The sequence below is a fragment of the Archocentrus centrarchus genome, chromosome 16 (genome assembly GCF_007364275.1).
Source record: "Archocentrus centrarchus isolate MPI-CPG fArcCen1 chromosome 16, fArcCen1, whole genome shotgun sequence".
Lineage (NCBI taxonomy): Eukaryota > Metazoa > Chordata > Actinopteri > Cichliformes > Cichlidae > Archocentrus > Archocentrus centrarchus.
In genome coordinates this window covers 32,967,401-32,986,362 of record NC_044361.1, presented here as the reverse complement: position 1 = coordinate 32,986,362, position 18,962 = coordinate 32,967,401, and the positions used below count along the sequence as shown (strand labels likewise).

The following is an 18,962-nucleotide window of genomic DNA, read 5'->3' as shown; positions in this document are numbered from 1 at the left end:
AATGATAAAGTTTATAGTTAGTGCTGGATCAGGTGACCCTGAACCATCCCTTAGTTACACTGCAATAGGCCGAGGCTGCTGGGAGTGTTTCTTTTTCATTCACCTCTTTTCACTCTGTTTATACTCCACTCTGCATTTAATCATTAATTATTATTAATCTCTGGCTCTCTTCCACAGTGTGTCCTTTGTGCTGTCTCCCTCCTCTCACCCACAACCGGTCACAGCAGATGACTCCCCCTCCCTGAGCCTGGTTCTGCTGGAGGTTGCTTCCTGTTAAAATGGAGTTTTTCTTTCCCACTGTCACCAAATGCTGCTCATGGGGGGGTCGTTTTGATTGCTGGGTATTCTCTGTATTATTGTAGGGTCTTTACCTACAGTATAAAGCACCGTGAGGCGACTGTTTGCTGTGATATGTTGCTATATAAATGAATCCAAAGTGAAATGAATTGAATTAATGACTCCCAGCCAGTGTCTGTGTTCAGGTTTGTTGTTTAATTGTTAATTAAACCAGTGTTGTTGTAACTGTGCGGTGCAAGGAGCTCGTGAGTTTGGCAAAGACTGACATCTCTGTCTGCTGATACATAAATGTGACATTTTGTGACTCATTATTAAGTCAGCTCATCCACAATGTAAAAAAAATAAATAAATAATGAGGTCTTGCTTTTAACACCACAGTGTAAAAGAATTTGTTTGTTAGTCAGTGTTTTCTCTCTCTGAGGATTACATCAGTGTTTTCTCAGGAAAAATGTGGTCAGAACATGAACTTTTCATTTAGAGACGGGAGGGTCCCAACGTCTGTCCCATGAAGGGGCCAGTGTTTGAGGCTTTCTGGGAAATGCTCATGTGACCAAGATTATAAAAGACCCATCACACTGGATTCTGTCATTTCTAAGAATGAAATATGGTATATGTAAGTATATCTTGACGTCCTTTCAGTGCAGTGAAAATCTGGTGACATGCTTCATCCTGTCAAAGAATCCTTAACCAATCTGTGAGATACAGCTCAGCACTTTAATAAACACTCCTTTAAATAAAATTAATTATTAAATGTAATCAATGGTGCTACAACTATTAAACCTTTCCAGTAATAACTGGTTTCCATTAAACTGATTATTATTTTCTGCAGCTGTAGGCAGGAGGAAAGAGAAGGAAGGGCAGGAGTGTGGAGGTGAGAGTAGGGACTCTAAATGTAGGGACTGTGCGTTTCTCCTCTTGTCTGATATGATGGAGAGAAGAAAGGTAGAAATATTGTGTGCAGGAGACTGAGTGGCCAGGAGCACTGGAGGGGGATTCAACCTGTTCTAATATGGTGTAGATAGGAGGAGGGGTAATCTCAGAGGAAGAGGAGGTGTGTGGAGGTGATGAGAGTGTCAGACAGAGCCATGAGTCTGAAGCTGGAAATTGAAGGGTTGAATGCTGAATGTTGCCTGTGAGTATGCCCCACAGATTGGATGTCACAAGAGGAATTCTGGAGTAGGTTGGATGAAGTGGCAGAGAGTGTCCCCGGGGAGGAGAGAGTAGTGATCGAAGCAGACTTCAGTGGACAGGTAGGTGAAGGGAACAGAGGTGAACACGAGGTGCTGGGCAGAGATCAGAGATTAAGGGTTAATCTCTGGTGTTGGGCAGGTGTGGTGTTAAGGAGGGAAATGCAGAAAGACAGGTGGTTGTAGATTCTGTGAAAAGGAGGGAAATGGCTGTGAACATGCACTTCAATAAGAAGGAGGAACATAGGAGGACATGTAAGAGTGGAGGAAAGTGCACACAGGTGGACTTCATCTTACGCAGCAGGTGGAATCTGAAAGAGACTGCGAGGTGGTGTCAGGGGAGAATGTAGCTAAGCAGCATCAGATGGTCTGTAGGAGGACTCTGGACATCAAGAAGAGGAAGCGAGTGAAGGCAGAGTCAAGGATTAAATGGTGGAAGCTGAAGAAGGAAGAATGCTGCTCAGACTTCAGGGAGGAGCTGAGACAGGCTCTGGGTGGGACCTGCCAAGAAGGTGCTTGATGTTTCCTTTGGAGAAAGGAAAGAGGACAAGGAAGTCTCCTAGAGCTGCCAGGCAGGAGGGAAATACCTCACAGGAGTTTCATAGATTTCAAGGTCATACAGAAGGTGAGATGAAGGCAGATGATCCGCTGTGGTGACCCTAAAAGGAAGCAGCTGAAAGAAAGAAAAGAAGAAGATTGAACTCCCGTTCAAATGGTCATAAAAATACAGCAGCCACCTTCACTGCAGGTGAAGGCAGGTATTACTGGGGGCAGAGGTAGGTGGTGGTGAAATCCCTTCAAAGCAGGCACAGGAGTACAAGATTAGGAGGGCATCTCTGGAGGTCAAAGGAGTGATGAGTTAACAGTAATTTCGTGCCTCTGCAGGTCCTTGATCAGCTTGTGCAGCTGGTTTTAAAGCATGACCCTACTCAAAAACTGCAAAACACATGGAAATATGCTGAGGATAATCTGTCCAGAGTCTCTGCTGTTTGTCTCCTGCTTAGCCGGAGTAATCTGAGACAGATATTTTTGCACTTCTCTAACTGTGGCTACATTTTCCTATGACTGCACTATCTGTGTATGGCTTAAAAAATTATAAAATAAACTAAAAATAAAAAATGAGAAAAGCTGAATGTATGAATGTGTGTGATAGTCGGGTTACTGAAAGCTTTAAGAACCAGAACTTAAACCAATCAAATATAGCTAAAGTGAAATGAGTATTCAGACGCAGCGTCATGATTAACTCGTTTTTATTTGCACGTCCAATGAGTGTTAACAAACCCAACACAGAGGTTAGCATCCAGGTCTACAGCAGGGGGCGCTCAAACACACTAAAGCTCTGAGAACATCAGACAGGAAGGAAACCAGCAAACATCTTCACATCTGTACAAATCTACACTCAGTCCGTCTGTCTGTCGCTCTGTCTGTTGGTCTGCAGGTCACAGCTTGAATCCACAAACGGGATCTGAGGGCGTCGATGGAGGTCAGGCTTCAGGTGGCGTGTTTTCTGGTAAAAGCTGTCTGTGGCTTCTTCTTCACATCTGTCTGCTTCAAAGTGAAACTTACACAAAGTTTATTACTCTCTGTACTAGTAAGCAAGCTGCTGAGCAGATTTAAGGTTAAACTGGGATTAAAATGTGCTTTCAAGACTAAACTCACAGTGTATTACCACTCAAACAAACTCATCATTAAGAAAACATGAAGCCAAAGTCCAACGTCACCTCAGACAAATATTCACTGGGCTTGTAGGAACAAATTAATATAAAACAGCGCCACCAGCTGGCTGCGGGGGAACATTCACAGAGGAAGAAATGCTTTACAAAGCAGTGCAAATCAGAGTCTCAATGTGATGGAGGAGAGAGGGGAAATGTACAAAATGAGACAGAAAGAGAGAGAAAGAAAGAACGCAGTGAAGCAGAGGAGAGCTCGGGCTGCTGAGCATGTTTCACATCCCGGCTGACGTCCACAGACTTTCTGAAGCATCAGTGTTCGTGCTCTGGGCTCCAAACCTTTGCTGCCTTTTTGTGGCACCAGAAGTGAGGGTGAGCTGTTATCAGACGAGGCTAGCACGCTTGGTTAGAAATACAGACTGGATACAAAAGGTGGACGCAGCTTCAGAGTCTGAAAAGTGAAGGCAATGTGTTTAAACATACATTCCTTCTGATGACCAGCAGGGGGCGGTAACCGACTGGAAAAAGCAGCCAGACTGAATAGAAGTCTGAGAAAATGAGATCCTATCTTTGATTTGTTACCTCAGTAATCAGTTTATGGTTTCAACTGGTAGTTTCAGGGCTTACTGAATACAGCATGATATTATTTTTGTAAATTATGGGGGATGATTTACTTTGTGACTGGCAAGTCTCTACGGTATGAGTGTGCAGCGTCCCTCGGTTTCACAGTCAGACCGACATCAAAAAGCTAAGACGGCAACAGTGAAAACGCACACAAACCAAAAGGTGACGCTGGTGTGCCTACACTCGACTTTTATGCTCATCCATCCACAATCCATAAACTTTCCATAAAGTCCAACATACAGCTTCCTGTAACACTGCTAGAATCCTGGAATTTCACACTCAGACGTCTTGGATGGGCTATAACCAAACAGCTGTATTATTTACTAGATAATCGCAGTAAAAATGCTCCAACCACCACAAATAAGGTGGAGAGGGTCAGTTTTGTTCATTGCCAGCACACAGCGCAGCACATCTGCTCTGAGGAACGCGGTCAACATATTTCAAGATCCTGATTTGAGCTGATTTAACACTTCTTTAATACTAATTAAGTCTATAATTTTTTTTTGAATGAATTTAATGCCCTTTAAAAACTTTAATGGATCTGCGGGAAGCCTGTCTACTGTCCAGTTGGAAGTTTATGGGGATTCACTCACTGTACAGTTGCTGTATAGTTGGAAATTTTAACATGGAAGTCTGGGGGGGGGGCTCATGTGGCCATCACACTGGGCTCCTGTACCAATCAGTGCTTTTAAAGGCCTCAATCAATAAAGAACGACTGCCAAAATAATGAATTATATTTGGACTTTTATAAACAAGTCGTAACTAGTTTGGTTTACAAGTATTCAACAGTCCAATAATCCCTTAAACAGTATTTCATGCAATTTGCACGTAACAGTAAAGTGACTTCCTCTGGATTTTGGACGGTTGGACTTCAGGATATCAGGGGTTTCCAGAGTGTATCACAAACCCACTCTGGCCTAAGCACTGTGGACTTAAACTGTTACATCAGCTAATGTGTCTCTTTAGCCTCCTTTTATCATCAAGGATGTAGTCGAACTGTTAAGAAGCAAAATTGTTGTGATTGATTAGTTTTACGTTTAGATGGTCAGCTGAATTACAGGCTGCACATTTCATCTCTCTTTAATACTGTGTCAGGTTTTCATTTCCGTGCCTTTAATTTCAGATTCGTCAGTGAGCTGCCTGAACACTATTAGAGGAGATGCAGCTTTTGGCACTTCCAGTTTCATTTTTAAGCCCTGAAGCTCCCACTTGCTCTTGACTTAATTACCTCATTATCATTTACGGAGAACGCTGTCTGAAGGTCATTTTCTCCTCTTAACTAAAGCACACATCTGCTAAACCTGCTTCTCTACAACGCTGAATTCAGAATATATTTCCACAACATGATGCTATTCTGTATTAACGAGCTTTAGTTCTGAAGACAACGAGCCTGAGACATCATCAGACAGCACAGCCGCCCTCTGCCGCACTTGAAGTGTCTAAATTAGAGGAAAGCATTCATGTTACAAACAAGTATTTTACATTGTCTTTCAGTCTTCATGAGCAGGAGGCTGATTTAAAATGATCTAGGGTCAGTCAGGAGGTGTTAACACAGTTTGGAATCCACGATTAGTCCACTTCCTCCGGTATCAGGGTGCAGTTGCATGATCTGCTGCAGGAGCGCTGGGTGAAAATGATCTTCTGCAGTCTAAAAACAACAATCCTCCCAGAAATGGACAGCAGCTCACTGAGCGGTGGAGCATCGGGAGCGCGTGCTTTGCAGCAGTGTTTGGTCCTACAGAGGAGAGATCATACTTGGATATATTCCGTGTTTCAGTTTATTTGCAGAGTATTTTCATCACGTTTTCTATCAGAGCTGAAACTTCTTCCCGCCATCGTGATGTCAGTGGATCTTAAATCTTCATTCTGAGTATTTTTTATTTTTTTTCAGACAGACATGCAATGAACTGCATGGCAACAACAGCATAAGGGGGTCTTTTTCTTTTTTTTTTTTCTTACATTATTATTTTTTTTAATCATATTTGAGCATTCCTTCCCCCCGTCTACACACATCGACAGCCAGAGGAGACACGAGAACAGTCTTAGAAATGGACTTCATGGTTTGTTGACTGGCTGTAAAGAGCTGCAGGATTCTTCTTACATTTTGCAGATGTAGTGGTGGTAGAGAGACATAATAGAGAGAGAGAGTTTACCTATGATCACAACAGTGTGTATGTATGCGGTTTTATGTGTGTGTGTGTCTGTGTGTATGTGTGTGAATGTGCTGTACACTAAGTCTTTTATCTCCCAGTGGCTTCACTGGTGGAGTCCCAGCCGGTCAGTGGTGTCGGCTGGATTCTGGCGGTGCTCCTCTCTTAGTACTCGCTCAGGTTGTGCCATTTGGAGATCTGCCGGCGGGGGTTTTCACACACCTCCCTCCAGTGGGAGGCTCCGGAGGGGGCGGGGCTGTGGAGGCCGAGCAGGAGGCGACCCAGGACCTCGTTCTTGGTGGTCCGGTCGAAGTCGACCACCAGGAACTCCACGGAGATTTCAGGCAGAAGCTCGGGCGGGATGTCGTAGATGAAAGACTCGTTGAAGACCGGGTTCAGCGTGCATTTCTTCACGTGGGTCTTCTTCTTGGCGATGCGCTTCCGACCGTAGAAGACGTTCACCTTCACGTAGGGGTCTGAGGACAGAGGAGAAAGATCGACGTTTGACATTTAGCAATGACAACATGATTAGGTTGGCTTACTGAAAATAAGAGGATATCATTTCTTAAAATCCATCCGTCCATTTTCTTCTGCTCATCCTTTTCAGGGTTGCGGGGGGGCTGGAGCCTATCCCAGCTGAAAAACTTTATGTTCTATTAGGAGACAATTACACAGATTCAGTTTTTGAGCCTCTGCCTTCTACAGAAAGTTATTTATTATGGGTTGTTTGTAGCTTTATTTTTGCTTATATAGTTTATGAGGACTTTCTGTAAGTTTCTGTCACAAATGAGGAGCTTTAGGGCAACTTGAACCATGGTGCATCTTCCAGCCAGACCAGTAAATGTGTTTCTGAGCAACCAGCCAAAACTGCTCAGGATGTGTGTGTGATGGAGCTGGCAAAGCTTAACAGAAGACAAAGAACAGCACATTTATCATTGTCCAGTTTGGTCCAAGCTTTAAGGTGGAGTTCACGGTCCACTCGGTGACTGCAAGAAACCCAAATCATCAGCCGTGCTGACAGTGGGTCTGAGGTGTTTGTGCTGAGTTTGGATGTCTCCAAATGTGCTGCTGTGCATTATGACCAAACATCTCCACTTTGGTCTCGTCTGTCCTAAGGACATTGTTACCGAAGGCTTGCGGTTTGTTCAGCTGCAGCTTTGCAAACCTAAAATGTGCTGCTGTGTTCTTTTTAGAGAGAAGAGGCTTTCTCCTGCAGCCCTTCCAAACAAGCTGTACTTGTTCAGTCTTTTCTAAAACTGTATTCATGAACTTTAACCTTTAACTGAGGCCTGTAGAGTCTGAGATGGAGCTCTTGGTTTTTGTGCAGTTTTTCTGAGCATTGCACAGTCTGATATTGGGATGAGCCACGATCTGGGCATTGCTGTCCTGAATGTAGATTGTTTAGGTCGATTTGGCCTTTAGATTGTTGCCAATGGCCTTGTAGCCCTTCCCAGACTGACGAGCAGCAAAAATTTCTTCTACAGGATCATTGCAGAAACCAGAAACTGCCCAAAGGTGCTCACACAATCGAGGGTATTTGATCAGCAGCACCTGGCTGCTACTTATCCTCTTAAATCAGTAAGGAGGGAGTTTTTCACACACTGCTTCTGCTTTTATTAGATGAATAATGACACAGTGCATTATGTCAGCTGCTGTTGTTAATCTGAAGTCATATGTACCTAATTTTCAGGACCAGATTGTTTTATGTTTTGATTTGCCAAATTTAACTGTGCTGGACCCAAAAGGCTCAAACCAATAAAAACAGAGCTGGAAGGTAAACATACCAAATGCACTGCATGTATAAGTGGATCTCTGTGATCAAGTATTTTGATGGCTCAGCTAACAAGGAGGTCTGGAGTCATTTAGACTCGGCATGTCCTAACTCTTCCACCTTCAGACGCAACAATGAAAGCCTCCATCTTTGATTGGGATTTTATACACTGTACTGTTTACACTGTGTGTGCCTCAAAAAACAGACTGTAAAGTAAAATGTGACTTAATCTCCTCTGAGTTACGCTGAACTGAATGCTGAGCTTCTGACGGATCCCGTCCTGCTTCCGGTTCTACTCACTGGCTGACAGGCCGGTGATGTCCATCTTGGGGAGGTGTCGAGCCTTCAGGACGACCACACTGAGGCGATGAGACACCGGCTGGTAGGACAGAGATGCCAGCAGCTCTCCACGACTCTCACACTGAAAACATACACAATACGAAACTCAATCACCACAACACAGTTAGTGTTGCTACATCAACTCGCCTCCAGCTGACTGTATCATCATTATCACAGCTGTTGGAGCTCATTTACTGGCCCATTTTCTTCTCATTTTTCTTGTTTAATTATGCATTTTTAAGGCTGTGATTTAGGTTTTCGTGGCCCGAGACGAACCAGGCTGTGTTTTCTCTGCAGGCAACAAAACATTCACTGCTGACATGTTTGAGAATCCAACGTTAACCTGATGAAGACAGAACAACAGACAGGCTGTCACTGACACAGACTGTGATTATCTGACCGGCCGGCTGCCATCGTAACCCAGAGCAGACAACAGCGTCAGCATGACACCAGCAGAGTCACAGCAGCTGCACACAAACACAGTCGGGATGATTTCTGCTCAGCTGATGAAATAAACTTTAACTTTACGTCCTCGAGCTCACAGCAAACCTATAAAGAGGCACTTCTTCCTAACGCAGATGCATGACAGTAAATATGAGTCTGAGTTACGCTATTTTACAGAAATCTGTGAATTTCCCTGTTATTTGTATTTATTTGTACAAACAAATCCTGCATGATGAAACACAGCGAGCTGTGGTCTAGCTTTCAAAGATTATTTAAAGAAATCCCTCTGTTTCATACGAGTCATGAACAGCTGGTCATTTATATTTCAGTAAGTTTTAGAGTCCCCCTGACTGACCAAGCATGGTGCCCATCAGGGTTAAACTGGGGCTAGGTTTATGATTTCTAAAGTCAGTTGAGTTTTTTTGTCATAATACCCAAAGTTTTCACTAACAGGAGGATTCAGCCGAATGTGACTTCTAACTTTCTCCCTGTGTGATCATTTAAAATAACTAGTTTCACTTGTGATTTTGTCAGATTGTTGTAATAAAACAATCAGCTGTTTGTAATAAAATTGGAATTTTAGCAGTGACGAAAATGGGCTGGAAAACGGCTTGAAAAGTAGGAAAAGTTGACCTCAGAAATAAAGTTCCTCGGACACCGGGAGCAGAGAAATGTGGAGCAAACTGTGTACCGTAAGCTCTTCCAGACCTGATCTAGGATCATTGCAGTTTAGCTGGCTGATCCAGGTTCTGTGTAAAATATGACTGATGAGAGGCGAGCTGACTGCTGGAAAACAGAGGCAGCATATTTAAGATGATGTGCACTCTTTGTTTTTATTCTGAATTCAAACTTTGTGTCCTTTGCGTTTCCTTTGGTGCTCGAGGACAAAGCTTGACACAAAGTAACTGTCAGCTGCAGCCTTATGTGAAACCTCTGAGATCACTTCCTGTGAAAACTGATGACTCATGAAACACTGACAGTCGTTTGGTGGATGCTTTTCCAAAAAATAAATATTAATTCTTTTATTTAAAATTGTAATTGACTATAATAAATCTGATGACTCTGACTATATTATCAAAAACAGGGCAGGAGAGGTCATTAAATATCTACGTCATTTTCATAAACCTGCTTTAGCTTTGGATTATTACAGCTAAAAAATCTGTGCTGGTTATATAAAGTGGTTATATTAATGAAAAATCAAAAACCACAGCCTCGCTCACCTGCATGTTCCTCTTGGTGATCTGCTGGCTCAGGTGGACGCGGCCCGTGCTCGGGTCCACGCCCTTCAGTGGCACCACTGCCTCCCCGATGACATCATCGCGGGCAAAGCGGTCGAAGCTGAGGACCAGGAAGTGCAGGGTGAGCTCGGGCAGCGAGCTGTAGGCTACGCCGTAGAAGGTGAAGGTCTCGTCAAACAGTGGGTCCAGGGTCTTCCTCAGGACGCGGGTCTTCACCCGGTGTTTCTTCTCAGGCAGGATGGTCATCTTCACGTAGGGGTCTGAGCTACCCGCCTGCTCATCCATAGCGGGGAGGCCCCGGGCCCCGACGATGGTCACCACCAGAGCCTTTTTGGGGAAGTTGTAGTCGACGGTGAGACTGATGGACCCCAGACTGGGCTCGGGCTCGGGCTCCGAGGAGGCAGGGGTGAATGGGGACGCCGTCTTGCTGCTTGTCTGGCTGCTGCTGGCCGAGCTGCTGTCCAGGCAGCAGTAGTCAGCACGGACCGGTAAAGCTCTTTCCAGCCGAGCCTGGTTGTGGGTAGGGTCTGACCCAGCAGGTGGGACCAGGTGACTCATCTGCAGCTGGCCGGGGACATCCAGGATGTTGTTCTCAGCGTCCACCAGGACCATCCCCCTCCCGGCGGTGCCTGTTGTGGTGCAGCTTCGCTCTCCGTCACGGTCGGAGCGGTCGGCACGCCGGATGCCGCGCACAATCCTCTTGCTGCTACTGAGGGATTCTGGGTAAATGCTGATACCCTTTAGCATGTGGATGAACTTATAGGGTGGGTCCTCTGTGTCGTAGTAACGGTCACCGTGCAGCTTGTATCGCCCAGAAATGCGAAGGTAACGGCGCTGACAGAAGGACCAGAGCAGAACCAGAACCACCACGACCAGAACCAGAACACCAGCTCCCAGGAAGCCTGCCAGCACCGGAGACATGGCTGAGAGAGAGAGAGAGGCGGGTCAAACAATACAGCCTGCTGTTCATTAATATTAAACACATTAAACAGTTCATTTTGCCTCAGGTGACACTATTTTTACTCTGTCAGTCTGAAGTGAGCACCCAGAACTCTCCCTGATCCTGGATCTGCTGGAAGTTTCTTCCTGTTAAAAGGGAGTTTTTCCCTCCCACTGTCACCAAGTGCTGCTCACAGGGGGTCATTTTGACTGTTGGGATTTCTCTGTATTATTGTAGGGTCTTTACCTACAATATAAAGGTGACTGTTTGTTCTGATTTGACACCATATAAATAAAGCTGAATTGAACTGAAACTGGCTCCTCTCTGTCTGAGACTTTGAGTTTCCTCTGCTCAGAAGTTGTTGCTAAATAAACCCTCAAAATAACCGTCCAAATCCTTTGGCCTAGATTCCTTTCAAGATATTCAAGACGTTCCTCTAGAAGTACCCTGGAGGAACCCACTCAGAAAAAACACACCAGACAAAGAGAGGACGAACTGCAGTCATCAACAGGTTCTCCTAGAGCAGGGATCCTCAAATCCAGGCCTTGAGGTCCGGTGTCCTGCAGGTTTTAGATGTGTCCCTGATCCAACACACCTGAATCAAATGGCTGAATGACCTCCTCAGTATGCAGAGTCTTGTTAATGACTTCTATATTAGACTCAGGTGTGTTGAAGCACAGACACATCTAAAACCTGCAGGACACCGGACCTCGAGGCCTGGATTTGAGGATCCCTGTCCTGGAGGGATGACAAATAAAACCAATAAATACTAAAACGAGAAACCAAATATACCTGGATGGTCCACCTAATTAAAGTCTGTGTGTCGGGAGATTAATGCTGCAGCTGTCAATTATTTTAGTAATGGAGTATTTTATTGATTCCATCAATTAACTGGATAAGAAAAATTCTATCTTATTAATAATAGTAAATATTCAAAAAAGAAAGAACACAGGTCTTTTAAAAAGAGCAGCTCGCTGGCTTCCGTTTTAGAAATATTAGTATTTCTAGTAGTTTAATGGCATAAAGTATACAGTTTGGCAGATGAGGCAGATTTGTTCATGCGTTTTTGTTTGTGTGCGTCTCTGCATGTTTAAATGTGTTGTTGAATAAGTGAGTGTGTGTCTGAAAGCCTTTAAAGTGAACATATCAGCATTCTCAGAACGGCATAAAACGATCGTTCTGATGGTGCAGATGTTGATGATCAATGTTAATAATAATTCAGTGTCCAGCCTAAAAGCCCCGGGGCAGTGAGTCTTACCGACCTCATTCTTACTGGCCTGTGGAGAAAAAAAAGCTATTTTAAAATACATTTTAAAATATTAATACATCTGAACCGATATGCTTAATTTATATTTTATAACAGTCTAAATGTGCTAAATAATGTTACTAAAGCCTTGAAATAAACGCCTCTCTGTAGACTGTGCTCGCTGCAGGTTTCCCTGTGACAGAGTGGAAGCCTTCGGCGAGCTGTTTGATTCAAACATCGTGTCAGACTAAGTTACCGCTTCATTTGCTTTCATTTGAACTTCCACGGCTTGTTTTGTGGAAAACAAACAGCGGTGCTGCTTTGGCTTAATCTTGTAATAGTTTTTATTCACATGCTCCTAAATATCTTTCTATTTCTATTTATTTTTAGCTGCAAATGTGGGTGAAATGCTTGAGCTTACATGGAGACGAGCGAGCGCGGCAGAACTGCGGATTAAACGAAGCATCAAAGGAAAAAATTTACATCGAGGATTTTTTGTTACTCGAGTTTCTCGAATCGTTGCAGCTCTAGCCAAGACGTTTAACTTCCCTTCAGTCCTGCAGGGTTTCAGTTTCCTTCCATTTAATCCAAATCTAAACAACAGAGGTGGAGATATTTGAGCGCTCCATCCTCCATAAAACCACTTTGAATGAATGAGTGAAACCACAAAAATAAACCGCAGACTGCAGCGCCGTCCTACAGCAGCTAAGGCCGGGCACTCGGTGACAGCATATTTAAAAACAGTAACACCACAGTGAAGTCACCACATCGACTCTCCGGGGGTCTCATTAGAAACATCTGAGGACTGGGTGGAGGAAGAGCAGGAGGGGAGGAGATTGTGGAGGTCTTTGTTTGCTGGGTACAGAAGACTATTGTTGTGTCCCATGAGGACACACTGATGCTACGCACACAGACACACACACACACACACACACACACACACACACACACACACACACACACACACACACACACACACACACACATCCAGTTGGTTTCCCAGAGACACTGCAGTGATGCACTGACTTGATATTCACTGAATGTTTAAGTAGATTTAATATCATTTGCACTGTTTACTGCGGCGCGCGTTCCCTTGCAGCTAAAACCGAACAGAGTGAGCTGTAAGATGATCAGAGCAAAGCATCCACAGAGAGAAGAGATGCAATTGGTAAATGTCCATTCCAGACAGCTACTTTTCAAATGACCCAATTAAAAATCAGGTTTCTTAAAAAGCTGTGGGGAGTCTGTGGATTTTGCCTGTTTATATGCTGCTTTTTGGAAGTCCTCAACTCCCAATCTGATCTCTGTGTTGAACTCTGGTTACAGCATTTACAGCTTCATGCAGTGTCTGTGTGAATAGGTGGATCTGTGCCTGCTGGACTATATCAGATATTTGAAAACCTCCCCGTTTTCCTATTCCTATCATTTTTTAAAATTATTTTTATGTTCCGGTCGCGTTGGTCTGGCTGTTATCAGGATAACTCGGAAAATTAAAACAGAATTTGTTGATGATTTCTGGAGTTGTCTAATGATCCAGAAAGATGCTGAAAATGATTTATGATGGAGCCTGACAACATTGGCCGGCATCTACTGCAGCGCAGTATCAACACATAGAAAATGTGGTCTGCGCTCTACTGAGTCCTCTTCTAGTTCATACGTATGTTGGACATGTTTGTCTGTTATAACTGAATCTTTTTGTTCCAAAGTCAGCACTCTGATAAGACGAGGTGTGCAGTAAGCTGGCTGCTCAGAGTGAGTTTTGCTGCGTGTCGTTAAATCATCAGGAACGCGTCACTGATCAAACTGGAAAAGCTGCAGAGTTAAAGTCCAGAAAATCCTCCTTCCTGCTTGTTGTCGCCTTTTCATTCAGACTCCATCAGATGATGTCATGTTTTGGAAAGAGCTGAAAGCAGCTGAGCTCGCTGCCTGGCAACACAGGCACACACACACACACACACGCACACACACACACACACACACACACTGATGTGCTCCAAAAACACTGGTGTTGTACTGCAGGTAGTGAATTCTTGGGAATTCAGTACTTTGGTTTATTCTTATCAGTTTAAATAATCTTTTGCTGAACTATCTGCCAGTGTGAGAACAATGAAGTGGTAAACATTTCCTGACTGATTTACACTGAATTAAAGGAAAAAAGGCCCAATAACTGTAATTTATCAGATCCAGTTCATCACTGAGCCAACAGGAAGTCAGTGCTGCATGAGATGTATTAGTTTAGGGCTGTTTATGGCCAGTTTTGGTCATTATAATTGCGATCATTTAACATGAGCATTTATTAACTTAAATATAATGCAGGTGTTGAATATTAACAGCATACCTTTTTACATGGGATTTAATTGAACTCTGAATATAATTCAATTGAAAAATAAATAAATGGGAGTTTTTAGGCCCAGAGCTGCTGCCTCACAGCTTTAGGGTGCAGACAGAGCAGCACTGCTATGGTAGCCATGGGGAAAGAGACAGAGAGCTGGAGTTAATTAACAAATGACACCTCGACTGTGTGGTGCCAAAACTGGACTGACTAAGACACGCTTAGTGATCCAGATCTGCAGGCAGCTCCAGACAGCTGGCTGTGGACCCCTCCACAGGCTCCCCTGCAGGAACCTCCTCCTTCTTACAGGTAAGGAGTGGCAAGCTCACTTTAGCTTGTACATACCACAGTCTGATCTTAAGCAGGCCAGACCTCTAAAACTTTTCACCAATGAAAGTTTTACAGATAAAAAAGTTAGTGAACAGCATTATAACAGGACACTACTATAGTAAGTTAAGGAAACCCATCAGTGCAGTTTCTTCATCTTACTTTGTCATTAAGAAGGCTGAAAATCTACCAATGATTCAGACATTGAGTTCAGATGAAACTCACACAAACACTCTCATGACACGATCCATTTTAAAGGATTTGCAACGCAACACTTCCAAATTACAGTGAAAAATCCAAAATTCATGGACCTCCATCACTGCAGGTTTTGCACTCTGCAAAGCCATTCAATGGGCCCACTGGCCACATGTTTCACACTGATGTGCCAGGTTAATCTTGTTGACTGAACTGTCTCAGCTTGAGCTGAACTAAAATTGTGAATGAGTCTGAACTTTTAGGAAAGGTAACAAATGCACCACTCTAAAGAAAAGGAGAGCTTTGTAGCTAAAATGCAGGATGTGATCATTTTTATCCTGATTAGTTTGCTTATATAATGACTAGAAGCCTTTGACTCAGCCTAGGCGTATTGCAATGTAACTAAGGGGTGGTTCAGGGTCACCTGATCCAGCCCTAACTATAAGCTTGATCATAAAGGAAAGTTTTAAGCTTAATCTTAAAAAGTGAAAGCCTGGATCCATCCTGCCTTGTATCATTTGTTCAGGCTGCTGCTGGTGTGATGGTATGGAGGATATTTTCATGGCACACTTAGTGCCAACTGAGCATTGTTTAAACACCTCAGCCCTGCTGCTGACCATGTCCATCCCTTTGTGACCACAGTGTACCTGATGGCTGCTTCCAGCATTCCAGCAGGATAACTCACCATGACACAAAGCTCAGATCATCTCAAACTGCTTTATTGAACATGACAGTGAGTTCACTGCACTCAGTTGGGATGCGGCGGAACAAGATTCTCATAATGGATGAGGCCGACAAATCAGCAGAAGCTGTGTGATGCTGTCATGTCAGCATGGACCAAAATCTCTGAGGAAGGTCTGCAGCACAGTACTGAATCTGAGCCATGAAGAATTAAAGCAGCTCTGAATGCAAAACGGGTCCAACCCAGTACCAGAAAGGTGTACCTAATAAAGTGGCCAGCGAGTGTATCTCCTCTTTCGGGGATGGATGTTCATATTTAACATGGACAAAGTTCTCCTTTAAACCAACAAGTAACACAAATTTTATCTCAAAAACTGATTTTTTTTAGTGGCACGATAAACTCATCAGCTAATCCTTAATATTTGAATTACTGTAAAAATGCCAGAAAATGAAGGAAAAATTATAATTGATCAACAAATATATAAACAGTCAGACAACATATAAATATAAAGATGTAATCTAAAGCGTTACATGCAGGCAGCAGTCTAAATCTTCCACTGATTTTAATTCTAAGGGAGCGACAGCGTTTTAAACAGGCGTTTCCATGCAAAAAAAAAATCCTGTTAAAAACGTGCTTTATCAATAAAATTAATTATTAATAAGATTCACAATTTATTTAAGCGAATGTCAATAAACAAATGGGGTCAACGACCCTTTTAATGATAATAAAACTGAATTAAATAGGATTTTTTTTCCGGAGAGTACAGACATGACGTCACCCATATACACACCCCGACGAGCGCGCGCATACACGCACGAGAGCGAGGCTGAGGGTGCGTGGGAGCGGCGCGAGAACGCCCTGTTTTTATTAACCGCGCGGGGGGGGATGTTATTTTTAATTTGTCACCGCATCACGCTGATGTAAGGCACGCGCGAGGCCTGGTTTTAAACACGCGCACGCTTTTCTTCAGATTTTCATTTTTTCTGGCAACAAAATTATAAATCAGAGGAGAACCCCCCCCCCCCCCCCCCCCCCCCCCCACCATACACACACACACACACACGTCTGGAGTCAAAAATTATCCGTTTGATCGAATTTAATCGAATTAACACAAGCTGTTAATGATGTTAATGATGAAAATAACATTTTTAATAATTAAGAAAATAAAGAAAACGGCTTGAATACAGTAAAATATTGGTCTCTGGCCTGGTGGCGCTTTAACAGCTCGGTGCAGCATCTTTTCAAGCGGTCATCGGACATTTCACATTACACATTACACATTTCACAAAACAATGAGACTGGACGCGTTTTAACCCAGTTTAGATGAAAGTAACGGAACAGAACGGCCTGAATCTCACCGTAGGCGGGTCCCAGCTCGATGATGTCCGCCATTTTGTGGATCGGGGCAGGATGCGGTCCTGAGCGAGCGGGGAGGAAGGACACGGAGACGGAGAGGACAGCGACTGACTACCGCCCGCTTTTACTTCACATCCATAGAGAAGCGACGGCCGAGAGGAGAATCACCGAAAACCAGTCTCTGATGCGGGAAATGGAGCCTTCATATGTCGGCTGATGGACCTGTCGTCCGCTCGCTGCGTCGGTGTCTGAGTCGGTGCTCCGCTCGGTGCGCAGTGATGCTCCCGTTAGGATGCAGGGAGGCTGCGCGGAGGAGCTCACGATGAGACTGGCTCTAGATCGTCTAACGTGAGACAGGACTCACTCGAAGCGACAGCTTTTTAAAAATTAATTTCTTATTTGCGTTATTGTTTATGCTGATTGCAAAAAGTGAATACCGGATATATTCATTATCTTTAAGATTTTTAAAAAGTCATTTTTAAAACAGCAAAAGCTATAATGTTATAATTTTCATAAAAATCTCAAATCTATCATCTGTTCCCTTTAGGGTTCCCCACAGAAGATCATCTGCCTCCATCTCACCCTATCCCAGCATCCTCCTCTGTCACACCAACCCTCTGCGTGTCCTCCTTCACTACATACATGAACCTCCTCTGAGGTCTTCCTCTTTTCCTCCTGCAGCTCCTTCTTCAGCATATCCTCTCTCCCTCCTCTGCGTGTGTCCAAACCATCTCAGCCTCTATGACCCCGAGCTGTCCCTCTGATGGACTCATTTCTAATTCTGTCCATTCTGCTCACTCCCAATGAAGATCTGAGTATCTTCAGCTCTGCCACCTCCAGCTCAGCCTCCTGTCTTTGTATCAGAGCCACCGTCTCCAAACCATCCATCACAGCAGGTCTCACTACTCAGATAAGCAGAATGTAAATAATAATAATAATGATAATAAAGATTTCTATTCAGTTTGATATTATGCCTCAGTTCTACAATGCACACCATGACAGTTTGGATGACACAGATTTTTAAGTGTGGTATTACCAATTACCTGAATATGTAAAAAAAAAAACAAAAAAAAAACAAGACGAACAAGAAGACCAAAATGCTGTAAATTCAGAAAATTTAGATATAATAAATTTTTAAAAATGTAATTCAGCTGCATTTGAGTTTTCATCAAAAATTGAAAGAGGTAACGAGAGCTCAGTTCTTTGTATGTCTACGTTTAGCCGGTCAATGAAGCTGATTCTGAAAATGTAATTTGCTGTTGTGAGTGGTTCAAACATGCATACACAGCTGCAGGTTTAAACACCAAGAACTTTTTCCTTTGTAATCCATCATTTGCGCTATTTTCTGCGGTCTAATATTTGCAGTTTCCAGAAATGAGAGCAGAGTGAAACATCTTCACAGCATCCTCATCACTGAAAGGGTCCACTGGAGACCCCGCCCCCAGGCTGCGTCACCACAGTGTTAGATAATAAACAGGAAGTGTACTTATATGTGCATAAACAGGATTTATACGTGAAACAAACAGCTGAAACAGAATGCCAGGAAGCATGTGTCTGTGTGTGTTTGTGTTTTTAGTTGTACCAACACATGTGTAACGGAACCAGGCGTGGATCCCGTCACCTGCGGTTCTCGTTCCTGACCTTTGGCAGCGCTGAAGCAGCAGCACAGACAACATGATCTATACTTGGAAAATGCAGAATCCAGTTTTCCTGAAAAAGGATTCCCACTTATTGATCATAGCATCTCTGCTTGAGTTGCAGGTTGTATAATTGTGCAATGAAACACATTTTTAAAAAAACATTTTAAACATTTTGGCCTTTGTTAGTTCCCGTCCTTCATCCAGTTATTATTAATCATCTAAACTTAGCAAACAGCCCAGAAAGTAAGGAAATCTGTGTTTACTACATTATTTCTTTGTTGAAACAATGGAAGGCCTCAGCAGCCTTCTCTAGTTCTTCTGGAGATTACATCCTTCCCACTGTCACCAAGGGCTTATTTGGAGTGGGTGATCTGGTTGTTGCTCTAATATTGCAGGGTTTTATACTATAGAGTTATATACTATAAGGTAAAAACCTTATAGTATATAACACTTTGAGGTGACTGTGGCTGTGAATTGGTGCTATATATGTAAAATGAACCTCTCCAGTTTGTCCTGTGTCTGCT

The 18,962-nt window shown here is 43.5% G+C and overlaps 1 protein-coding gene across 1 annotated transcript; it reads right to left on the bottom strand.

Moving 5' to 3' along the window:
* Positions 1 to 2,717: 2,717 nt before the first annotated feature.
* Positions 2,718 to 17,067, bottom strand: LOC115794635 (synaptotagmin-11). Its single transcript, XM_030750249.1, has 4 exons — positions 16,801 to 17,067; positions 9,703 to 10,643; positions 8,000 to 8,120; positions 2,718 to 6,404 (listed from the first exon to the last, which is right to left on the bottom strand). The coding sequence occupies exons 1-4, from the start codon at positions 16,832 to 16,834 to the stop codon at positions 6,094 to 6,096; spliced, it is 1,407 nt and encodes a 468-aa protein (XP_030606109.1). The 5' UTR covers positions 16,835 to 17,067; the 3' UTR covers positions 2,718 to 6,093.
* Between the last annotated feature and the right edge of the window lie 1,895 nt (positions 17,068 to 18,962).